Source organism: Phascolarctos cinereus, unplaced genomic scaffold (assembly GCF_003287225.1).
Source record: "Phascolarctos cinereus isolate Bilbo 61053 unplaced genomic scaffold, phaCin_HiC Scaffold_5;HRSCAF=322, whole genome shotgun sequence".
Taxonomy (NCBI): domain Eukaryota; kingdom Metazoa; phylum Chordata; class Mammalia; order Diprotodontia; family Phascolarctidae; genus Phascolarctos; species Phascolarctos cinereus.
The window spans coordinates 273,289,583-273,315,082 of NW_027555958.1; the positions used below are offsets into that span (position 1 = coordinate 273,289,583).

The window sequence follows — 25,500 nt, forward strand, 5'->3', positions numbered from 1 at the left end:
GGTCTGAGGCCGAATTTGAACTCAGGTCCTCCTGACTTCTATCCACTGTACCACCTAGCTGCCCCATTTATGTCCTAATCCTAAAGAAGGACAATGCCAAAGAAAGTTCAAATTATTGAACAACTGCAATGAGTTATGCTTAAGACTCCTCAAGCTAGAATGTTAAATTAAATAAAATTGTTTCTCCCATACTTGTACCTAAAACACAGAGCACTGTATTGATTTTTTTTTTTACTTTGATAGCTCACTTTCCCCTGATGTAGCTTCATAATAGCCTCTGGCCATACCAAAGTAGCTTCTTGGTCACTTAATAAAATAAAAAAGCCCACTTAGGTGGAATCAGTGCTCTTCAAACTTTTAGCAATGGCTCAAAACTGCAGACGTTAACACATCCTGCCCAGCTGACCAGAGATGAAGGGGATTGAGTCTACCCAAGCTAAGTGCTGGAATATCCTTGCTGAACATCCTTTCTATCCTATTGCTAAGTAAAATTCCTCTTTTTAATAATTATGTTGAATCATCTATGAGTGTTTCATTTTATTTCAATATTGAACCTGAACTAAAAGGACACTGGCAGGAGTTAGTTATGCCTCCTAAACCCTTCTTTCATCCTATGTTCTTAGACTTCTTCTGTTAGCCCCCTATTCCCCTCTTTAGAAAGGAGAAGGTGGTACAAGAGTAGCACGGTCAATAACATTACTATTCTGTAACTAAAGTGTTCCTGCATCAGAAAAAAAAACCTCTCTCCTTTGAATTTCCATAGCACTTAGCTCTCTTGTGGAACATTTATACATTACTATAATCATTTGTGTACCTATCTCTCAAACTTGATTATAAGTTCCTTGAGAGTAGGTACTATTTCTTATTTACTTTCATACTGCCTATAGTGCTAAGCACCATGATGCTCAGTTTTTTACTAAATAAATGAATCCGTGAAAGAATATTTAACTTCCTGTGGGTTTTTTTTTTGTTATTGTTGAAGAAGCCATTTCTCCAAAAGTACAAATGCAACTCAGAAGATGATCCCCTAGAGATAGACAAGACTGGGGAAAGGAAATACTTGTTGAGTAGAATGAAGAAGAGTACCACACCAAAGTCCTTTATTTACCAAACTTCAAACACTAATAACAAAAAACAGACTAGAAAGGCAAGGAAACCCTCATTTATCATCTTATGATAAATGAGAAAAAATAAGCATGTCTTCCTGGTGTGAGGTAGTGGAAAGAACACCCCTTTGGAAGTTATCTGAGTTCAATATTAATTATGATTGAACATTTATGCTATATTTCATATATATGTGATAGAATTTAATTATTTTCATGACCAATGGGTTTTCAAACTAAAACTGCCTCAGGTCAATAAGAACAAATGAGTAAGATGTATTGGTCAAGTAGATGTATATATAAGGGCATGTCTCAGATCCTTATAGTTCAGCCACAGCAATGTCTCTCAGCAATTAATTCACTTTGATCATTCTGTGCCTTCATTTCTCTTTATTTCAAATGAGGATAATAATCACTAATCAATAGTAAAAAGAATTCATATGAAAGTAGTTTTCTAACTATAAGCATATAATCAGAAACATATAACTAATAATGAGGGTACTTTCCATTTCAGTTTATCAATAAAAGACTCTAACTCACTTGGCAATGACAATATCCTTCTCCTTTAAGGCATCAACCTGTCTCCACTCAGCTCTTCTCAGTTCCATCTCAAGAGTATCATGACTGGCTTGGTGTTCAAGAACCTTGGCCTCCAGTTTCTGTACATGTTCTACATTGGCCTCCTTCACTGCAGTTAGCACAGCATCTTTTTCTCTGGCAAAACGATCCAACTCTTCATGTCTGAAAGATAGAAAACCAGAAAGTAAAAATCAGCCTAGCTGGATGTTAATTTAGAAATCTCTGAGATTCAAGCAGTTCTATTTCTAGATCCCACCAACCAGAAATGTTTTCCCTCCTAAATGAGAATTTCCATAGCACTCTGTGCCTCTCTTGTGGCAGTTATACTTAATATTGTAATGGTACAGTTTTGTAATAGTATTGTTTTTAGATCTCTCCTAAAATATTTTGTGTGTCTTTCAAAGCATGAAGTGCAGTGTCTTGTATATAGGAGGCAGTCATTAAAAGGCTTTTACTGATGTATCTTATCACCCTAAATTGGTATCTCATTGTCTTGCCCTGCATTTATTCTACCAAATTGAGAGGAATATAAGGACTAATTCTGAAAACAAAACTAATGAAAACTCAACATAAGTTAATTCCTTTGTGTCTCAAATGGAAAATGCTAAGCAGAAAGTTTGGTGAAAGAATAGAGACTATTTCTATCCTCCACTATCCCTCCTCTTTTCCCTGCTTCTCCTAAGACCACAATCTGAACACAATCTTGAGCAGAAGCATACCTATCAAGGCCAAGATGGTAGAATAGAGACAGGAACTCATCTGAACTCTCCAAATATTCCCCTCTAAACAACTCTAAAATAACTCCTCAAAGTGAACTCTGTCGTGACAGAAACAACAAAAGGTTGGGGTAAAACAATTTTCTAGACCAAAACAACTCAAGAGCTTGGCAGGAAAGGTCTGTCACATCAGGGTAGTGGTTATGGCTGGAGCTAAGAAGAGGCCATGCTGTGGCAAGGCCAGCAGCAGGCCTTAGAGGCAACTGCAGAAGAAGAAGCAGTATCTTCAGAAACTCTCACCCCCACAGATGATAAGGGGGGTCAGACAAAGGTTAAGGGGTACCCTTTGCTGGTGCTGGGTTAAGGATCAGTTGCATTGCCCATACATGGTTCTGGGTCACAGTTCCAGGGCTGAAAAAGGAGACAACACTTACAGCCACAGGGGAACAGGGGACCTGATCACAGTTCCAGGGCCAAGAGGAACACTAGAATTTACAACTGCAGTGGAACAAGGTCCCTTCCTGGGTCAAGAGCGGAGCACAAGCCAGGTGAGCAGCAACCACAGCTAACACACCTTAGAAGCACTGAAAACTTACAGACCCCCTGAAAACAGCGGCACAAAAAAAAAACCTGACGCTTGGGACAGTGCCTCCCCATTCTTAGATGAGCTGAGCCCAACTTTAACATAAAGTTGAAAGTGAAGAAATAGGCTGGAAAAACAAGCATACAACAAAAAAGAAGAACCTGACCATAGAAAGTAACAGGGAAGTAACAGGGAAGATCAAGACACAAACTCAGAAGACAACTATGTCAAAATAGCTTACATGCAATGCTTCAAATAAAAAAAATGTGGTTTGGATACAAACCCATCAAGAATTCCTGGAAGAGCTTAAAAAGGACTTCAAAAATAAAATAAGAGAAGTAGAAGGAAAACTGGGAAAAGAAATGAGAGTAATTAAAAAAAAAATATGAAAAGAGTCAATAGATTGAAAAAGCAGCACAAAAAAAAGAAATACTAAAGAAAATACACCTTAAAAACAAAATCGGCCAAATAGTAAAAGTGAAACAAAAATTCACCGAAGAAGAGAAGTACTTAAAAAATAGAATTTGTCAAATTGAAAAAGAGATACAAAAGCTCATTAAATAAAATAATTCCTTAAAAATTAGAATTGGGCAAGTAGAAGCTAATGACTCCATGAAACATAGCATATCTGCTTTGTAGTTATTAAGAGAATTATTAAATTAGTATAACTAATAAGGCTTTTTCCTCTGCTAGAAACAATAGAATTGAAAATGTACTTGTAAAAGAAAGAACTCTGAAAAGAAAGAAGCATCTGTCTGAAGAATTCCTTGTCATGAAAAAATATTTCTGGATTTATATTATTGCAGGGGGTCTCCAAAACCATACAAATTAAGGCCACTCTCTATTTTGGAAAGTATTCTGATAGACCTTCTGGCAAAGACTACAACATAAAAAGTTCCAGCCAACCTCAGCTCTATCAAGAACCACCTCAGGAACAATGGAAAATGGTGAGGTATTCCTGTGGAAAAAATAAAACACACTGCAACAACTATAAACTCTGGATTTGGATCAGTACCTTGGAGAAGGGGGTTGGCAATCCTCTTTTCCAACTGTCCCATCTGGAACTATAGAAGTATGCAGAGGGCAAAGTATTGGATCTCTGCCTCAGCATTCACATCCAGACCATCTTTATCTCCAACTCTATCAATCCATTCAGGACTGAAGAAGCGATAGAGCGTGGAACTGGCACAATCATTCATCTGGGTTTTGCTCTGAAGAGGCCTCCAGAGGAGAGGCAGCCCAGCTTCCTATTCCAGGACTACAAAAGGAAGAAGGGCCTGAAGCCATATAGGATCCCAGCCAAGTATTGCAAGGGTGAAGGGCCAAGATCCATCCACTCCCCCCAAAACTGGAATATGCAACACAGTACAATGCTCTACTCTGGGACTGTAGCAGGGAAGCAGAACCAGGGCCCACTTGTTCTATCCAAGATTGTGGAAATAGAAGACCCTATCCCTGAAATTGAGTCTCAGCCCAGACTTTTGGCATGAAAGTAAAAAATAGAAATTTCCATGATCTCAGCCAGCTTGATAATATTCTACCATGATATAAAGACTGGGAGCCCACACTCAGTCAACCTATCAAGAATCACTATCCACCCACCTCAGTGTCATAGACCATGATGGCTAGAAAAGATAGGGCCAAGAAACTATTTTCAGGCTGGCCTGCTGCACTCCTACTTATGGTAAAGGACTCAGATGTCAATGTAGCTTCTCACAGCCCTCCATTCTCATCTTGTCCTGTAATGAGGAACAATAACTCCAAAATTGCAGAATCAAGAGAATTTTGAAAGAACTAGCAAGGAAAGGGACTTCACAGTCATCCCTAAAAGAAAGGCTAATGACATGAACACACAAAAGAAAACACCTGATACAATGAAGAAATACTATAGATAAAGAGAATCTCAAGTTAAAATTTCAGAAGACAATAATTCCAGAAGAATTATAAATAAAACTCACCTCCCTCACCTTTATTACTCACCTCCAAAAAAAATAACTATAAGACTTCAAGGGTCAGTGGAAGAAATAAAACAAGAGATAAAGAATAAAATGAGAGTTGGCATGGCATACTAGATAAAGAACTGGACTTTGAGTCAGGAAGATCTGGATTCAAATCCAGGAGCTGTGTGACCCTAGGCAAATTACTTCACCTCTTTGAGCCTCAGTTTCTTCATCTTCAAAATGAGGAAGTTGAACTTAATGATCTCTAAAGACTCTTCCAGCACTAAATCTATGATCTTATAAAATTAAAGTAGTTGAGGATAAACTTGGAAGCAAACTAAACAACTAAGAACAGAAGGATAAACTTACCAAATTAGTAGATATCTTGAAATAGAATGGAGCAAATACAACTTAATGATTCAATGAGATAACAAAAAAATAATAGAACAAAGTCAAAAGACTGAAAAATCAGAAGACCATGTGAGATATCTACAATCAAAATCAACTCACTTAGAAGTTAGGACAAGGTAATTGCACATGTATAACCTATAACGAGTTGCTTGTCTTTCCCATGAAGGTGAGTGGGGAGGGAGGAAGGGAGAAAATTTAGAACCCAAAGTTTTAAAAACACATATTTAAAAGAAATATTTTCACATGCAACTGGGAAATAAGAAATACAGGAAATGGGGTACAGAAATCTATCCTGCCCTACAGGAAAGCAGAAGGGGAAGGAGATAAGAGAAGGCGGGGAGAGAAAGAAGGGAGGGCAGACTAGGGGAAGGGATATTCAGAATGCATGCCATCTTGGGGTGGGGTGAGGGGTGAGATACGGTGAAAATTTGGAAAGCAAAATCTTGTGGAAGTAAATGTTGAAAACTAAAAATAAATAAATTTTTTGAAAAGAAGTTAGGATGAGGAAAATTAATATAAGAATTACTAGATACCCTAAAAACCATTACAAAAAATGTTTCAATAAATAATAAAAGAAAACTACCTAGGACTACTAGAACCAGAGTGTTAAGTGAAAATAGATCACCACCTGACAAAAATTCCAAATTTAACACACCCAGAAGCATTACTACCAAACTCTAGAGCTTCCAGTTCAAACAAAAATTCCACAAGCAGTCAAGAAAAATATATAAAATACCAAAGTATTACAGTCAGAATCACAAAAGATTATGCAGCAATTATGATATACAAAAAAGGAAAAAGCATCACCAAGAATAAATCATCCTGCAAAGCTGAGCATAATTTTGATGAAATACTCAAATGCATCTGTGGTCTTGTCAATCCACCATCCCTAACTTTGTATGACTTTTATGATGTCCTCCTATAAGTTCACCACAGATTATCCACCCACTGTGCCAGGAGGCCCTCCTGGATTTTTTCTGACACTGAGAGAGTTCACTCTGGCTGTTCACTGATCCCTCATCTTTATTTACATTTGACCAGTCTATTTTCTTTTCTTATCATCTATTTCCTCGATGACATCTTTTACTGCAGTTTTTCTTTGAAGCTTCTCATTGGTTCCATGTCATAGCCCTATTTACATCCACTAAGTGTCTTTCCATTGTTTTCCACGTCACATTGATTTTTAATTCTTCAGAGACTGTTATACTTCCATGTCTGGCTATCCTAATATAACACCAGGAAAATACTGGTATTAAAAAGGATAAGGATAGTTATTTGTTTACAAGGGAAGCTTTGGGTCATTAAAGGAGTCTTCAATTCTCCTAAGGCAATCTAGCCTTTCTCCTCCTCTGGTTCAACTCTGGACTCAACTTTGTATCCATTTGTACTTTCTGTTCCAGATATACATACTGTTGGACAAGCTCTATAGATGCTCCATCCAAATGTAATTCATAATCTGGGTAACAGACACTCTTCATTCACTTTGCCAAACTCTTGAGTGGTTACTGATCTCTTCTAGGAGATTCTGCTGTGTTCCAGCTGAGTATCATTAAACCCTTTCAAGTTGTTCAAATGTGTTCACTTTCTAGGTTTCTAATATTTCCTTTCATTTGCATGTCAAAGCCTAGTTAATTTTTCTCAACAGCCTCGCTTAGAAATCAACAAATCTATTTAAAATCCATTTTCTCCCTTGGAAGGAAAAGATACTATAGAGATATATTTTTGAGGAACCACACTATTATGTCAGTTTAGTAAAGGAATAATGAACCAAAAGAAAAAAAGACTAATGTCTCCACCAAGAAAATGAAATATTATTTCTAACTGATAAAATGTTGCTGTATATGTTTAATTTTCATTGTAAGTTGATTAAATATGCAATTTAAAAGGAACCTGACAGCTACATTTTGTGGTCTTAAAAAGAATACAATTTTTACTGTACATTGTACTCCAAATTAAAAATCACTAGAATTAACACTTAAAATTAATATTACGTGGAATGTAAGATCTATGAATCAAGATAAGCTGGATGTGGTCAAACAAGAGAAAAGAAAGATTAAACATCAACATCTTGAGTATCAGTGAAATCAAATGGATGGGAATGGGTGAATTTAATTCAGGCGATCATTACATATACTATGGGCAAGAATCCCTTAGAAGAAATGGAGTAGTCTTCATATGACTATAAAAGGGTGAGAAAAGCAGTACTGGGGTATAATCTCAAAAATAACAAAATGATATCTGTTCAAATCCAACGCAAACCATTCTGCATCATAGTAATACAAGTCTATAATCTAACCACTGATGCCAAAGAAGCCAAAGTTAACTCAGTTCTATGAAGACCTACAACATCTAGTATTGGAATACTAAAATAGGAAATCAAAGATAACTGGAAGAACAGGGAAGTTTGTCTTTGGAATAGAAAATGAAGCAGGAAAGAGACTAAGAGAGTTTTGTCAAGATAACTCACAAATATTCTTTTTCAACAACCCAAAAGGTAACTAACTCTACAACACGGACATCACCAGGTAGTCAATATTGAAATCAGACTGATTACTTTGCAACCAAAAGCAGAGAAGCTCTACACAGTCAGTTAAAATGAGACCGGAGCTGACTTAGGCTCAGATCATGAGCTTCTAAATGCTAAATTCAGACTTAAATTGGAGTAAGGAAAACCATCAGATCATATAGATATGACCTAAATAACATCCCTCATGAATATGAAGTGGAGGTGATAACTAGATTTAAGGGATTAGATCTGGTAGACAGAGTACCTGAAGAACTACAGACAGAGGTTCACAATATTGTACAGGAGGTAGCAAGAAAATACATTCCATGGGGGCAGCTAAGTGGCGCAGTGGATAGAGTGCCAGCCCTGAAATCAGGAGGAACTGAGTTCAAATTGGGCCTCAGACCAAATACTTGACACTTACTAGCTGTGTGACCCTGGGCAAGTCACTTAACCCCAATTGCCTAAAAAAAACCAAAAACAAAACAAAAACAAAAATACATTCCAAAGAAAAAGAAAAGCAAGAAAGCAAAGTGGGTTTCTGATGATGATTTACAAACAGCTAAAGAAAGAGGGAAAGCAAAAGGCAAAAGAGAAAGATATACCTAACTGGATGCAGAATTCCAGAAAATAGCAAGAAGACATAAGAAGGTTTTCTTAAATGAGCAATACAAAGAAATAGAAGAAAACAATAGGATGGGAAAGACAACAGATCTCTTTGAGAAAATTAGAGATATCAGGGAACTTTCAGGTTAAAATGGGCATGATGAAAAGACAAAAATAGTAAAGACTTAACAGAAATAGAAGGGATTAAGAAGAGGTAGCAAGAATATACAGAAGAACTATACACAAAAGATCTTAACAACACACATGAGCTGGAACAGACTCTGTGAGATAATGGAGGACAGAAGGGCCTGGTGTGCTATGGTCCATGTGGTCACAAAGAGTCAGATCGATAACCTACCCCTTTCTCTATTATGATAATTCCAACTCTGACCTTTTGCTCATAATATTCCCCCTGCCTACCACGCCCTCCTCTCCACCAATCCAAATTCCTCTACAACACTTAACTTTTTCCTTCTGTGAAATAGTATCACTCTTAAAGTTTAACATTATACAAATTAACACTTAAAATTTTACTTGTTCATGAATTGTTTCAAATCTACTAGGCCTATCTCTCAAGCTAGATCATAAATTCCTCAAGAAGAAATACCATATCTTGTATGCCTCCTATATCCCTCTTAGCAACTACCACAGAGCTGAACCCATAGTAGACAATGACTGCTTGGTTGAAAGATATTCACTACAGTCTTCTGCTCTACCAAAGTCTATAGTGTAGTGGAAAGAATATTAAATTTGGAATCAAAGGATGTAGGCTCAAATCCCAATTTTTTACTATGAGGACTTGATCACTTGGTCACTGTACTTCTCTGAGCTTCAGTTTCCTTGTCTGTAAAATGAGAAGGTTGTACTAGATCGATAGTATCAAACTCAAATGGATCAGACTCTTCTGACCACATATTGACTTAGAAAACCACAAACTAACATTATCTATGTTGTACTATAAAGGCATCTAGGTGGTGAAGTGGATAGAGGGTTGGCCCTGGAGTCAGGAATAACTGAGTTCAAATCTGGTCTCAGACACTTACTAGCTGTGTGACCCTAGAAAAGGCAATTAACCCTATTTCCTTCAGCTTCATCATTTGTAAAATGAGCTTGAGAAGGAAATGGCAAACTATTCCAGTATCTTTGCTAAGAGAATCCCCAAAAGGTGTCACAAAGAGTTATAAACGACTAAAAAAATATTGTCTTGTATTTTAATTTTTTTTTTTTGTTTAGTATTTCCCAATTACACTTTAATGCGCTTGCAAATTGCTTGCCTACAGGCCTCAGGTCTGACTACATGATCTTTCAGGTCTCTTCTAGCTTTAAATTTTATTATCCTATGAAAGTATGACAGTCCTGACATGAAGTCTTTCCTGATCTGTCAGCTACTATATATGCCCACCCTCCCCACCTCATTCCTCAGACTTAATTCCAAAGAACTTTTGGCCATTTCCAAAAAGTAAAAAAAAAAAGAGTTCTAATCACTTTGACAAATGTTCATCTAGTCTTGGTTTCAATACCTCCAGTGACAAAGAATTTAATATTTCCCAACCAGCTCACTCCTTTGTGGGACAGATTTAATTGTTTAAAAATTATTTATGCTAAGATAAAAATTTACTTCCCTGTAACTTTTAGTCACTAGTCCTAGTTCTACCCTCTGGAACCATACAGAGGAAGTTTCATTTCTTTTCCACATAATAGTTCTTAGATATTTGAAAATAATAAATCTTCTCTACTCCCCGATTTCCTTACTCTTCTCCACAATCCCATTCTATATCTTCCCTCTTCAGTGGTCTCCACTTCCCCCGATACTAGACACTCAATTTTTTTTTAGGCTCTCACCTTCCTTCTCTCTTTCAAGCCTGACTTTGTAATCTTCCTAAGATACAAATAACTGATAATATTTAATGTATTGTCATTCCAGTGAATAAGTTCTAATTTTAAGCATTAACCATAAGAAGGGAGCATTTGTCAGGGATATGGTGAAAGGAACTGAAATCACACCAAAGAATCTTTTGCCTGTTCCACTCAGTTATAAAGTTAGCCCTTTCTACTTTCTCCCTCTTGCCAGTATCCCATTTGCCACTTTCCTTCTTGCCACTACAGTGTTTCTAAGGAGCCAAAAATACTTACTTCCTCTTAAATATTTCTTCTTCTTTTTTCCTGATTAGCTGCACAGACTGGAGTTTATCTTCTAAGTCTTTTATCCTAAAAGATCAAAATTGGAGAAGAAAGCAGACATGAAAAAACCAAGATAAAGACTACTGAAATGAAACCCAAGAACTTTCAAGCCCACAGTCTCTATTACTATATTGCTCTATAATTTGATTAGGCAAGCTAGACCTGTGCAGGGTCAATGCTGAAATTAAAGGATGTTGTGGAAAGTAGGGGATGAGGAAAATAATGGTAGTGACTGAGAAAGTAATCAATGTTCAACTAAATCCTGATAGAACTACAGATAGTTTTAACCTCAGTGGCAGTCTGGAAAGACCAGGGATGACTGTGAGTAACTACTGCCACTGGAGTAGGAAGGTCATGGATTACTGATGAGGGTTGGTGGAAATTATTAAAATAAACTGACCTACTAAAATAAAGAAATCAAGATCATAAAAACACATAAAAGTTTATTCATGTACTAAGTAAGGACCAATTTATAATACCGGGCATTTTTCACAGCTGTCAGATCCATAATTTCCAAGTCTTTGCGCTTCACCTCTTTTTCCAGCTCGAAATTAGTTGTTTCTGCTACCAGTAGGGATTCTGCTGCTTTAATACCAGCCACTTTAAGAGCCTCAAGTTCTTTGGCCAACAACTTTACCTTTTGGAGAAGAACAAAATTCAGAACTAGAAAGTAAGTGGGACAAAATGAGGATGTGGAAAAAGAAAAAGGGCTCTATCAGGGGTGAGTAAAAATGGAAAAAAACAACTCTATTCTCTTAAGGCCAAGATAAATAATGATAATTACTTCACTACATAGTCAATAAATTTCAAAGTTCTTATTACTAAATCTTAAATAAAACTCTTATAATACTAATTCTTCTGAAACTGAGGGTTTGTAGTCTCATTACAGTGCCTAAGTACAGTGTACTAACTTCTAAAATGATGCCTTACTTTGCATGTAATTTTAATACTATTCATTTAATATTAAATCACATAGAAATCTCAGTCTTCTCTTTTTCTATCTGCCTTGTTTCCTCTATCCAATTCTATCCAACTAATTTAGTTGGATAGAGTATACCTAGCTTGGAAAGACTACTAGCTTGGTTCCTTCTAGGAGTGCCCTAGTCTCAACTGCAACACTAGCCATAATTCTCAAGTCAGGGCCTGTGATACCACTGTACCCTTCTGTAGGACAAGATAGCATGTATTCTCTCCCAAGCAAAACTTGACATTATCTGGCAGCTCAGACTAGAAAGGCAAAGACATTCTCAACTAAATCCTTAGAGAAATCACTTTTTTTTTTGCTGCTTTCAAGATCTCTAATTCAATACTATTATACCCAAAAGGAGTGTCTTTTATTCCTTAAGCATCTTCCCTGACTCACATATGCCTATTGATTATCTTTTCAAACTTACCTTTTCTTTCCTTAGGAAAAAAAAAATCACAGGCATGGCAGCCTACTGCAGTGCTTTATGCATAGAAAAAGTAGTGAAAAAATGTTTTTGACTAACTGGACAACTGGTAATTGTATTTGCTAAATGTCTTAGAGAAAGGTCCAAACTTCATCACTTAGTTCTAGAAATTTATCAGGGGACTGGGATAAGGATTGCAGGGCTGTCAGAATGGATAATTCAAACCTTAGAAGGTATAAAACTTTCATCACAGAGAAGGTAAAACTTGTTAAGGTAAATTGTTATTATACTAGCATTACCTTGAGCTCATGGGTCAAGACTACATTACTCATATCATCAGCTTGAAGTCGAAATTCATGCTCTCTCTTTTTTAACTCAGATTCAAACTCTGCTAGAAGTTCCTGCAACACAGAAAAAGAGTTAGAGGAAAAATATAGTAAAAACTGCAAAGACTGAATGTTCTAACAGCATGAGAGCATAGATCTGAAAGCAGAAAATAAAATTTTCACTGACGCTAGCATGATTATTACTAAAAGTATTTTGGGAAGGGAAGAGGAATAGAATAAACAATTATATAGTGCCTACCACATGCCAGGCACTGTGCTAATCACATTTTACAATTATCTCATTTGATCCTCACAACAACCCTGTAAGGTAGGTGTTATTACTATCCTCCATTTAATAGTTGAGGAAACTGAGGCAAATAGAGGTTAAGAGTCACACCACTAGTAAGTATCTGAGGCCAGATTTGAACTCAGGTCTTGCTGACTTTAGCCTCAGAGCTCTCTCTACTGCACCACCAATAGTATTTTTAGTAGAAAGAACTAAAAATTGGTTATTTTGGCAACAACAAAATAAGTCTTTTGCTCTTCTAACCAAATTTACCATTCAAAGAAGAGCCAAGATTATGATCTCCTACTTTATGAGTGGAAAAAAATGGAAACAAGTGAAATGACCTTCCTCTCCTGGCAAGGACACATGGTATGGAATATTCTAACACAGAAGTCAGGGTCTCACATAGGCACTATATTTTTAAAAATGAAGGGATTCAAAACAACTTTTGAATTTGTAAGAAGTAGTGTGGCATGGTGGAAAGAGCACTGGGTTTGGGATCAGAGGACCTACTGTCAAATCTTACTTTTGCCATTTATTATTTGTGTAAATTTGGTCAAGTTAGTCTCTCTGACCTCTTTCCTCATCTATAAAATAAGCTGGTCAAATTAGATGACTTAAGTGCTGAAGGAAAAACTTACATATTATGATTCAGGGTACATATCAAAAGTTTTATTCAGGAACACATAGCTGTGGGGTGGGGGTGGGGAGATTCAGAAAGAATTCCCCACAGCTGAACACACAGTAGCCTTTTAAACAAGTTTCTTTGCTTTAGTTAGTCTAAGGGGCAGGCCAACTTTTTTACCTCAGGAACAAAAGATAAAGTCTTGCCCTTTATTTGTGGTTGGCCATGGTGGGGGAAGGGGAGAGGAGGGTGTTATGTGTGATAAAAACAAGAGATGGAGAAGCATATAAACGGAGAAGTCATAAAGCTCACTTTGCTTGAGCTGGAAGTTAAGATGAAGTCACTCACGTTAAGAAAGACCTTTTTGTGCTTCCATATTTCACTGTCTGATGCTTTAATAATCTTACTCAATGATATTAATTTCCAATAGCTCCATAAATGCAGAATCAGTACCAGAGGTCCTGGGAGCAGAAAAGCATTAAAGGAAAACAGCTGAATGGTGCTGCCAGCCCAGGAATGGCAGAGCAACCTAGTCAGAGACCTGGAAACCTGCAGGACAAGGAAAAATACTAAAGGACAAGGAGTATAAAAATGAATGCTTAAATAAGGTTGTAGACCTAGGATGTGATGGCTAAGTCAGGGAACCCAGGGATCAGGGTCTAATTTATATCTTCAATTGCAGTTGCCAAGTAGCAAAAGGAGGGCAAAAGGTCCACATGGTTTAAAATTCTGGACTAGTCAACATAGGTGCAGCAGCATATGTTAACTAGGTTATAGACTCTATCCTGAGAATCAAGGTATAGAACTAAAGCTACCCTGTTATTGACAGAAAATAAGTAAAGTGTTGGATTATAGGTCTGAAATGCCTACAGAGAGTTGGAAGTAACAAACAGAGAGAAAGGGATGTTTGTTCTGCGATTTTTTTCCTTGGCCCCAAGGGGGGCACTGAGATGTCTAGTTCCTCAGGTGTGTGAGCTCTTTTACACTGTGATGTGTGGATCCATATTTGGTGGTCCTGGCTGTGTTGAATCTAAAATGGTTCTTTCCAGTAAAGTTAAAAGGTGTTTTTCCATGAACAGTCTTTATGTAAACTCAATCTCCTGATGAAAGGTTGTGGCATGAGATTTCAGGCAGTCAGGTAGAACTTCTGGGGGCAGCTAGGTGGCGCAGTGAATAGAGCACCAGCCCTGGATTCAGGAGGACCTGAGTTCAAATCTGACCTCAGACACATAACACTTACTAGCTGTGTGTGACCTTGGGCAAGTCACTTAACCCCATTGCCCAGCCCCCCCAAAATAAAAAAAATTAAAAAACAACTACTGAAAGCTCTTGGTGTTGAGATAACACATCTATGACCAATTTAGAAGTATCTATAATTTGACAAAATGCATTTCTGCCTCTCTGTTTGTTACTTCCAACTCTCTGTACCTGATGAATACTAAGCACTATATAAATGTTAGCTATTGTTATTACTGTTTGTAGGGGACAAATCACCACATTGATCATTTAAATAGGGTATAAACAAAAAGGACCCACATGTACAAAAATATTCATAGCAGCTCTTTTCGTGGTGGCAAAGAACTGGAAATTGAGAGGATGCCCATCAACTGGGGAACGGCTGAACAAGTTGTGGTATATGAATGTAATGGAATACTACTGTGCTATAAGAAATGATGAACAAGCAGATTTCAGAAAAACCTGGAAAGACTTGTATAGACTGATGCTGAGTGAAGTGAGTAGAACCAGGAGAATGCTGTATACAGTAACAGCCATGTTGTGCGATGACTAACTTTGATAGACTTAGCCTTTCTCAGCAATGCAAGGATCTAAGACATCTCCAAAAATCTCATGATAGAAAATGCTATCCACATCCAAAGAAAGAACTATGGAGTTCGAATGCAGATCGAAGCATACTATTCGCTTTTTTTTCCTTCTGTTTTGTTTTGTTTCCTCTTTCGTGTGGTTCCTCCGTTGGTTCTAATTCTTCCTTACAATATCACTAACGTGAAAATACGTTTAATAGGAATGTATACGTATAGCCTATATCAGACTGCGTGCGGTCTTAGTGAGGAGGGTGGGAAGGAAGGGTGAGAAAAATTTAAAACTCAAAAGCTTGTGGAAGTGATTGTTGATATAAATTAATAAATAAATAGTGTATAAACAATTTATTCACAATTTAATTACATTCTGAATATAATTAGTACTACTGAGTTACATCAAGCTAGACTTAATGTCCTCAAAATTGACTCTAACAATTAGTGCAAAGGCAAAGATTTAGAATGAAGTCTCGTCCTCTCCTCTGGTGGGAAGGCTCAGATGACCTAGAGCCTCTGTATAGATTGAACACACAGTTTACAAATCTGAAGCTTAAAAATCTAAACCAAACTTCCTAATTATCATGGTTAGAAAATCAGTACTAATCATGAAGACTCCTCTATTCTCAGAGAAACTGCCTTCCCAAATATTTCAAGTTTGAAATCAATGAGTACTGACTTTCTCTTATATCCTTTACTAAACTAAATTTAGTTTTGCCATGCTAAATTATGCACATGTATAAGACAATATGTACCAGCCCCTCTCTAGACAATTTTTTAAAGTACTTGATAGTTCAAACATCTGTGAGAAAGAATACAAATCATTAGAAGTCATCTTGATTTCCTTAGTAAGGTGCTCCAAAGAAAACTGCTGTGGGTTCAGAAATGTGGTGCTTGATACAATAACAATTACTGTTATAGATTTCTAAGTAACAGAAAACAAATCAAATAATAACTGATATTGATAAAATTGTGGAGCTTAAGTTCTCTAGGGTAAAAACATTTTACAAAGCTAGAAATCTGGGTTTGCCACTTTAAAGTTTCTAATTTAAAACTCCCTCTTGCCTCCCTTATGCTTTGATTCTAAATTCAAAAGGGGCGTTCATAAAACATCAAGGTTTTTAAATCTAGCCCACTGTTCAATACAGGAATTTTATTTTCAAGTATTAGGACTAACTGTGTCATCTGTTTTAGGCTTACATTTGGGACACACAGAGCCAGATTGACTTGTTTACTTTCCAATTTCAAAGTTACAGATTAAAGTAGTTTCATTTGTAGCATTCAAAATTCTTGTTCTGATTACATGTAAATCTAGTGCTGGTGTATATGATATATCTTTTCAAGAGGAAAAACACATGGACATATTTAATTTACAGACATTCCAAAAGTTTCACAAATTCATACTTATGTAGCTTTGGTGAAGGTGTATCTTACTCAGCAATTTATACTCTTTTAAGTTCATCTTTAAAAACAGGAGTGCAAATTTATAGCAATAAAAAACTATACCTTGGTCTCACTAAAGGAATTTTAGAATCCTCTCTAGGGTTGTTGTAAGGAGTGTTAGAAAGGAGGAAAGAAAATTCTTAAGTATTTAGACTGGCTGCAACTTTAGAATTCCTAATTTGACAATCTCTAGTAAATATCAAGGATTTACTCAATTTTGTTTTGATTATGGTGTACAAACTCACATTCAAAAAAATCATGCCTGATTTTTTTTTTGTGCAATCATGAATAGGCTGTTTTCTTTTTCTAAAACTATTACTTTTAACATTCTTTTCTTTTTAAATTTTCAGTACCAAATTCTCTCTCCCTTGCACTCCTCCCCCACACAGAGAAAGCAAGCAGTATGACATCAATTACAAATGTGAAACCATGCAAAACATATTTCCATAATAGCTATATTTCTTTAAAAGCAAGAAAAATAAAAATTAAAAAGTGAGATAATTCCACTTCAATCTGCATTTAAATTTCATCAGTTACCTCTCTGGAGGCGGACAGCATTTTTTCATCATGAATCCTTTGGAATTGTTTGGATCACTGTATTGATCAGAGTAGCCTAGTCTTTCACAGTAGATCATCATTACCACATTGCTATTCAATGATCTCCCAGTTCTTCTCACTTCACTTCCCATCAGTTCATATAGGTATTCCCATGTTTTTCTGAAACTACTAACCTCATCATTTCTTATAGCATAATAGTACTCCATCACAATCACATGCCTCAACTTGCTTAGTCATTCCCCAACTGATAAACATCACCTTGATATTTCCACTTCTTAGGCACCACAGAAAGAATATTTTTGTACATATAGGTCTTTTTCCTTTTATCTCTTTGGGATATAGACTTAATAGTGGTATTGCTGGGTCAAAGGGTAATGCAGTTTTATAGCCCTTTGCGCATAGTTCCAAATTGTTCTCTAGAATGACTGGACCAATTCACTATTCCACCAGCAACTTATTAGTATACCTATTTTTCCCTCATCCCTCCAGCATTTGTCAATTCTAATAAGCATGTGGTGGTACTTCAGAACTGTTTAAATTTGCATTTCTCTAATCAATAGTGATTTAGAGCATTTTGTCATATGACTAGGCAGCTTTGATTTCTTCTGAAAATTGCCTATTTATATCTTTGACCATTTATCAACTGGGCTCTTATTTTTATAAATTTGACTCGGTTCTATATTTGGTATATATTTGAGAAATGAGGCCTTTATCAGAGAAACTTGCTGTAAAAAATGTTTATATCACTTTATTGTCTATGGTGCCTTTTAACAAAATGTAGTTTCCCTGATTATCTCTTTTTAATTAGGTCTATTTTTGCTTTTGCTTTGTCTGAGGTCATGACTGCTACCTTTGCCTTCTTTACTTCAGCTAAAGCATATTAAATTCTGCTCTGGCACTTTATTTTAACTCTGTGTGTATCTTTCTGTTTCAAGTATATCTCTTGTAAACAATATATGATTAGATTCTGGTTTCTCATTCATTCTGCTATCTGCTTCCATTTTATGGGTGAGTTCATTCCATTCACAAGGTATCCCTCCTCAAAAGTCTATTTTGCTTCTAACCACTGCTTCCCTTAATCAGTCCTCCCTTTTATAATTCCACTTTCCCTTACTCCTTTTACCTCCTATTTCCCAACTGGGTAAGTTACATTTGTATAAACAACTTAAAGTATATATATATATATATATTCTTCCCTCTCTGAACCAATTTCAATGAGAGTAAGGTTTAAGCACTTCCTGCCACACCCCTTGTTTCCCCCTCCATTATAAAAAGTCTCCCTGTGTACCTCTTTTATTGTGAGAAAATTTTCCCCATTTTAACTCTCCTTTCTTCCTTCTTCCGGTGTATCCCTCTTTCTCACCCCTTCATTTTTTTGTTGATCATTGCAATGTAATCAATTCACACCTATGTCTCTATGTAAATTACTCATAACTGCCATAATAATGATAAAGTCCTTAGGAGTTACATGTATCATCTTTCTATATAGGGATGTAAACAGTTTAACTTTAGAGTCTCTTACCCTTTCATGTTTACCTTTTTATGCTTCTTTCTGAATGTCAAATTTTCTATTCTAAGCCCTCTGCTCCTTGAATATGGAAATCACTAAATCTTGTGTGATCCTGACTGTGGCTGCTTGATATTTAAATTGTTTCTTTCTGGATGCTTGAAGTATCTTGTCTTTCAACAAGGGCTCTGTGATTTGGGTATAATATTCTTTGGAGCTTTCACAGGAGGTGATCGGTGGATTCTTTCCACTTCTATTTTACCCTCCAGTTCTAGGATATCAGGACAGTTTTCCTTGATAATTTCTTGAAAGATGATGTTTAGGTTCTTTCTTTGATCATGGCTTTTAGGTAATTCAATAATTATCTCTCCTAGAACTATTTTCTAGGTCAGTTGTTTTTCCAATAAGACATTTCACATTTTCTTCTATTTTATTTTTCATTTTTTAATTTTGATTAATTTTTGATGTCCTAGAGTCATTAACTTCCACTTGCCCAGTTCTAACTTTTAAGGAGTTCTTTTCTTCAGTGAATTTTTGTGCCTCTTTTATTAGTAATTATGTTTTTTAAGGTCTTACCTTACTCAATATTTTTCGGTCCTCTTTTACCAGACTGTTAATTGATCACTCATTTCTTTTCCCAATTTTTCCTCTATTACTCTTAGCTCTTTCTTTAACTCCAAGGCTTTTCCTTTTAGGGGTCCAGATCTCAAAGACATGGTCTTTTCCTTTTAGGGGTTCAGATCCCATCTCCATCACTCCCCCCTCAAACAAATGGAACCCAAATTCTTTTGAGGCAAGAGGGCAAAGGCCTTGGCTTCTGAAACTGCTTCCTGCTGGCAACGGGTGTAGAGCTGTCCCTGCCTCAAGGGGATCCCAAAGAGAAGGTTGACTGGAACTAAGCCCAGGCAGCATCTAGGGTACAATGGGGGGACATTGGTACCCGCTGTTTGCCACCAACCATAGGTGGATGGCCTGTAGTCTGGAAGACACAAATCTGACAGAAAAAAACTGCAGGGCCCAGATATGGGGAGAAGTAAAAGTATAAGAGCCCCATTAAAATCATTTACTTTTGACCTGCAGGATTATCTGATCTTGTTACTTTTTCAAAAGTTTAAGTAACACTTTTGCTGGTAGAAGTTTTCCACCCCTGGGTTCAATAATTACACAAATGAATTTGCCAAGAGACCGACTTTCACTTCAATTATCACTGAAATTTTCCTCCCCAAACCAAATTGAAGATGTTTCTGGCTTAACTTCAGTTGTTTGAGGGTATACTGAATGACTACACATTCAGGTCAAAGCAGCCAGATCTCACACACTTGCACTGTGCTTACATCTTCTGCTGTCTATTTGCTATGACTACAGAAATTTGCTATAAAAGGATAAAGCAGGGACAGTATTTAGGGCCCAAATATTTCAGGATAAAACATCCTTAGCTCTGCTTGAATTCAGATAATTCACAGCTTTCCAACTATGTGGTATCGAATCCATCTTATAGCCAGACTCAGGAATAGCCAGGTGGGTAGCATTCCTTTTCAAAGGAACATAATGGGGAAACTGAGCCAGGAGGCTCTTAGGCTGAGGCTAAAATTGTCCTCTCAGCTTTTCCTAATGCTGACTTCCCACCAGTATCACATTCTCTCTGAGTAGCTTGTGACATTTCTGTCAGATGGTGGATTATTGATTATTGATGGATTATTATGATCCATCAGACAACTCAAAATAAAATCATTTATGGTCCCATGAGCTTTTACCTCAAACAGCAGTTTCATTAATCACAGTTAGGAAAAACTTTTCCTGGACTTGCAAATTCTCAGCAAGCCATAACTCAAACAACCTTTTTGGCAAGTTTACACATTAAAACAATAATCAACAATAGCCAAATTGTTTTAGCTGTAAACAAATCACAAAAAGTTGCATGACATAACTGATACAAAAAGTTTATCAATTTGAAGCAAACCCATTACCAATCAGGTGACTTCAGTTTTGTTAAATCCATTTCCAGAATACTTTACACAGATAATCAACATCTCATCATTAACAGTTAAGACTATAACTTTAAAAGACCAGGCTTATCCAAGTTCAGAGGCTGGCTAGCTTCTTTACCTTGACCCATGCCTCTTCCCTCTCTCCCCATGGCTGCTGGAGGTTGAGGTTGGGGGTGGGGTTTGAGCAAGATGTGCTGAACCTGGGTGATGCTTCCAGGCAAAAGTTGCCCCAGGACCCAAGGCCATTGCCAGTGGGACCCATGCTGTAGCTGCTGCCCCTCCCTCCTCCTTCCTTTGGCCAGGTGGGTGAGGGGGAATTTGAAGGTGAGGAGGGAAGGGTGAAACTCTCTTCTTCTATGAGAAGGGTTAACAGGGATTCCCTCTTGACCCAAGGGAAGGGAGTGAGAGAAGGGAGTGAACAGGGTTGTAACCTCTAAAATCTGCTAAGATGTTTTTAGCTGTTCTAACTTTCCCCTGTAAACTCCTTAAAGGAGGATCCAGGGGTGTAGAGGGAAGGGAGTATGTAAGCCTCAGGGAACCAAAAAGCATCTGCAGTTTTCCCAATTCCCTAGTGCCAAGAGAATTGACAGAATTGGGCATATGCTTCCAGAGAGGGGAGTCCATCCTTGTCCGCTATGCTGCAGAAAGTGTACCCAGGTCCACAGCCTCGAACTGAACCAGTGGACCTGAAAGCATCAGGCCAAGTACAAGACAGCCTCATAACTGTCTGCTCAAAAAGCACCTCCAAGCCTTCCTAGGCACTTGGAGAACAACCCCAACTGCAGGGCACAAAGGGGGGAGGAGAGAAGCTTACATATCTTCCAGTCTTGGATGGAGAAGAGTTTGGGGTTATGCAGCTTCCCCGTATGGGCCACCAAAATGTTGAGGTTTGGAGGTTTAGTGGTGCTGGTACCCCAAAATCACAACACACAGGTCCTACCCAAATGAATTTGACCCAAACCTTCTTTTAGCCAAAGACAAGGTTTATTAGAACATCAATCAGGAATGAGTGAGATGTAAAGAATCCGCCATATTGGCCAGACTCTTAAGGAATCTAAGCATTTGGATCACTAACTCAAGTGGGCCAGATCTTAACACTCTGAGCCTCATGTTTCTCTTGAGTCTCATATTTGAAAGTCAAATTTTCTATTTAGCTCTAGTTTTTTCTCAAGAATGCATGAAATTCCTCTATCTTACTGAATATCAACTTTTCCCACTCATGGATTAAATTCAGTTTTGCTGGGTAGATGATTCTTGGTTTTAATCCTAGCTCCTTTGACCTCTGGAATAACATATTCCAAGCCTTCTTATCCTTTAATGTAGAAACTGCTAAATCTTGTGCTATCCTGATTGTGGTTCCACAATACTTGAACTGTTTCTTTCTGGCTACTTGCAATATTTTCTCCTTGATCTGGAAACTCTGGAATTTGGTTATAATATTCCTGGGAGTTTTCAGTTTGGGATCTCTTTCAGGAGGTGATCAGTGGATTCTTTCAATTTCTATTTTACCTCTGGTTCTAGAATATCAGGGCAGTTTTCCTTGATAATTTCTTGAAAGATGATGTCTAGGCTCTTTTTTGATCATGGCTTTCAGGTAGCCTGATAATTTTTTAATTATCTCTCCAATATCTATTTTCCAGGTGATTGTTTTTCCAACAAGATATTTCACATTGTCTTCTATTTTTTCATTCTTTTGGCTTTGTTTTATAATTTCTTGATTTCCCATAGAGTCATTAGTTTCCATTTGCTCCATTCTGCTTTTTAAGGAATTATTTTCTTCAGTGAGCTTTTGGACTTCTTTTTCCATTTGGCCTAGTCTGCTTTTTAAGGTGTTATTTTCTTCAGTATTTTTCTGTGCTTCATTTACCAAACTGCTGACACGTTTTTCACGATTTTCTTGCATCATTCTCATTTCTCTTCCCAATTTTTCCTCTACCTCTCTTACTTGATTTTCAAAATTCTTTTTGAGCTCTTCCATGGCCTGAGACCAATTCATATTTTTCTTAGAAGCTTTGGATGTAGAAGCTTTAACTTTGTTGTCTTCTGAGTGTGTTTTGATCTTTCTTGTCACCATAGTAATTTTAAATAGTCATATTTTTTTGTCTTGTTGTTTGCTCATTTCCCCAGCCTATTACTTGACTTTTAACTGTTTATTAAGGTAGAGCTCTGTTTCCAGGGTGGAGGGCACACTGTCCCAAGCTTCAGGGATTTTGTGCAGCTGTTTTCAGAGATACTTCTAGGGACCTATAAGTTTTCAGTTATTCCAAGGTGATATGATCTAAGGAGAGGTTTTTACTACTCTCCTGGCCTGTGCTCTGGTCTGTGAGTGACCACAAGCACTCTTTTCTGCCCTGGAACTGTGAGGAAGGTCCCCCTCCACCACAGCTACAAGCCCTAGTGTGCTAGTGCTCCTCCTCATCCTGGCTCTGCCATCCAAGACTGCAATCCAGATACAAGTATGGGCAAAGGAACACAGTCCTGACTCAGTGCTAGCAAAAAGACCCCTGTTAAATCTCCTTCTGACCAGTTGTTTGATCCCTTTACCACCTGTGGGCTGAGAGCTCTGGAAGCAGCCATTGACACTGCTGCTGATTCAGTCACTTTCATGGCCTGCTCCTTGTTTCCTTGGGCTGGGGCTATGCTAGCACGGTCTGCGCTTGAACATGCTCTACTCTTATGCAGGTGAGATTGACCTTTCCTGCTGACATTCTGAGTTGTCTCTGGCGTCTGTGAAATGAGAGGTCTGGAATCCACCATTGCTACCAGTGATTCAGTCATTCCCAAGGTCTGCTCCAGGTTTGCTGGGGTCTGGTTTACACTGGCATGGACTGCATGCTATTGTACTCCTCTCTAACCCTGGTGCAACAGATCTTTCCTACCAACCTTCCAAGTTGTCCTGGGCTAGGAATTTGTTTCACTCAATCTTTTTGTGGGTTCTGCTGTTCTAGAATTTGTTTAGAGGCATTTTTAAAAAGGTATTTGGAGGGTTTTCGCAAAGAGCTCAGGTGAGTCCCTGACTTTATTCTGCCATCTTGGCTCCACATCCCAGCATTTTTCTTTGACGCTTTTTTGGGGTAGATTTTTTCATATTATCCTCTTCTGAGTTTTTATCTTAGTCTTCCCTGACACCACAGTAGCTTTTCATGGTCAAATTATTTTTGTTGTTGTTGTTGTTTGCTCATTTTTTTCAGCCTATTTCTTGACTTTGAACTTAATGTTAAAATTGGGCTCTGGGGTTGGGGAAGCACTGTCCCATGCTTTAGGCTTTTCTGTGCTATTTCCATATCTAATTCTAAGGATCTATAAATTTCTGGTGCTTCCAAGGTGGTGTAATCCTGGGAAAGCAATGATCACTGCACTCTGGTCTTTACCCAGAAAGGGCCCCCGATTCCCTGTAGCTGCATGCTCTAGCACGCATCTTTGCCTGGGAACTGTAACCCAGGTCCCTGCTCCCTTGTGATTGACCACCAGTGCTTCTCTCCACCTTGGATCTGTGACCTGAGCATAAGCAATAGAGTTGACAATCAGCATCAGCTGTACCCTGTGCAAAAGGTCCCCTGTAAATCTCTTTCTGACCATGTGGCCACTGTTGCCATGGCTGTGTTTGTGGACTCTGGACAGACCTCCACCCCAATGTCACAGACTTCTGCTGACCTCAAGTTTTCTAAGGCAGGAAAAATGTCTCACCCTGACTTTTTGTTGGTTTTGCCATTTCAAAAGTCAATCTGAGGCATTATTTTAAAGTTGTTTTAAAGGTAATGTTGGGAGAGTTCAGCTGGGCAACTAACCCTAACCCTCCATTTTGGCTCCACCCCTAATTTCTTTAATTTTCAATGCAATCAATTTTGAGAGCGAGTTTTTTTCTTATTCCTTTTCACTCTAGTTAGCCCCTTTTAAAAATGTGATTGGCAAGATCAGAATGAAAAAAAGTGAACAGCTCAAAACTGGGTATAAACACTAGACATTTTTTAGCAGTTTAGAAGCTTCCTCACTGAAAAGTTCTGACTACATTAAAAAACTAGTCCATTTTTTTTCTTTCTTTTTTAAAGGCTGTTTTTGCCTTCTTATTGAACAGGTCTTTTTTTTTTTTTAAGCACAATTTTGCTGGCATTCATACACTGAAACATTCCCACAAAAGCAGGAAGACTCTGAAGCAAAACCTCAGGGTTCTTTGAAAGTGTTTGGGTGCCAAAGAGAACATAACTTTTTTTTCCCCTTAAACTTTAGAACTACAGGTTTCAAGTAGCTTTCTTATAGTACATTACTTATCAAGACCAAATATTCCTCCCTTGGGGAAATATTTCAAGAGGTTGTCCAAAGCATAACAGTTCTATTTGTCCAGGAAACTTATACATTTTTGTTTGTTTTGGGTTTTTTTTGGCTAGGCAATGGAGTTAAGTGACTTGCCAGGGTCACACAGCTAGTAAGTGTTATGTGTCTGAGTGCAGATTTGAACTCAGGTCCTCCTGAATCCAAGGCTAGTGCTCTATCCACTGCGCCACTAGCTGCCCTGAAACTTATAAATGTTAAAAGAATAATAATCATACATATGTTGGGATTCCCTTAAGTGAACTCAAACTTTCTTAGACGAACTTGTACCCATTGCAACCAGATGAAAATGAAAAGGAGAGGTTTATTTAGGGCATCCACTGTCATCCCAACCCTGAGCCAGGTAGCCAGGTCCTGCCCACCATACATGGTAAAGCTCTCCTGAAGTGGAAGGCAGGTGCTGACAAAAGACTCATAAAACCAGATACACAAAGAAAGACAGGGAAACTGACAGACACACAGTCATGTTGTTCTATAGCATACATTCCCCTTCTCCCAGTCTTTAAACATTGGCTTTTGCACCAAACAACCTAGTGGCTCGTCCTAGAGGTGAAAGTTATGAAGGCTTCCTCTTTTAGAACCCCTTAAAGAGGGGTCTCTATTCTAGG

The 25,500-nt window shown here is 37.7% G+C and overlaps 1 protein-coding gene across 3 annotated transcripts in view; it reads right to left on the bottom strand.

Annotated features, from left to right (window-relative positions):
* CCDC57 (coiled-coil domain containing 57) overlaps positions 1-25,500 on the bottom strand; it is a 260,478-nt gene that overhangs the window by 182,261 nt on the left and 52,717 nt on the right. For all 3 annotated transcript variants that reach the window (XM_021000950.2, XM_021000949.2, XM_021000948.2), the window contains exons 4-7: positions 12,316-12,417; positions 11,105-11,262; positions 10,578-10,652; positions 1,644-1,844 (exon numbers count right to left, since the gene is read on the bottom strand). In XM_021000950.2, coding sequence (XP_020856609.1) covers positions 1,644-1,844; positions 10,578-10,652; positions 11,105-11,262; positions 12,316-12,417 — 536 coding nt within the window. The remainder of the gene's footprint in view (positions 1-1,643; positions 1,845-10,577; positions 10,653-11,104; positions 11,263-12,315; positions 12,418-25,500) is intronic.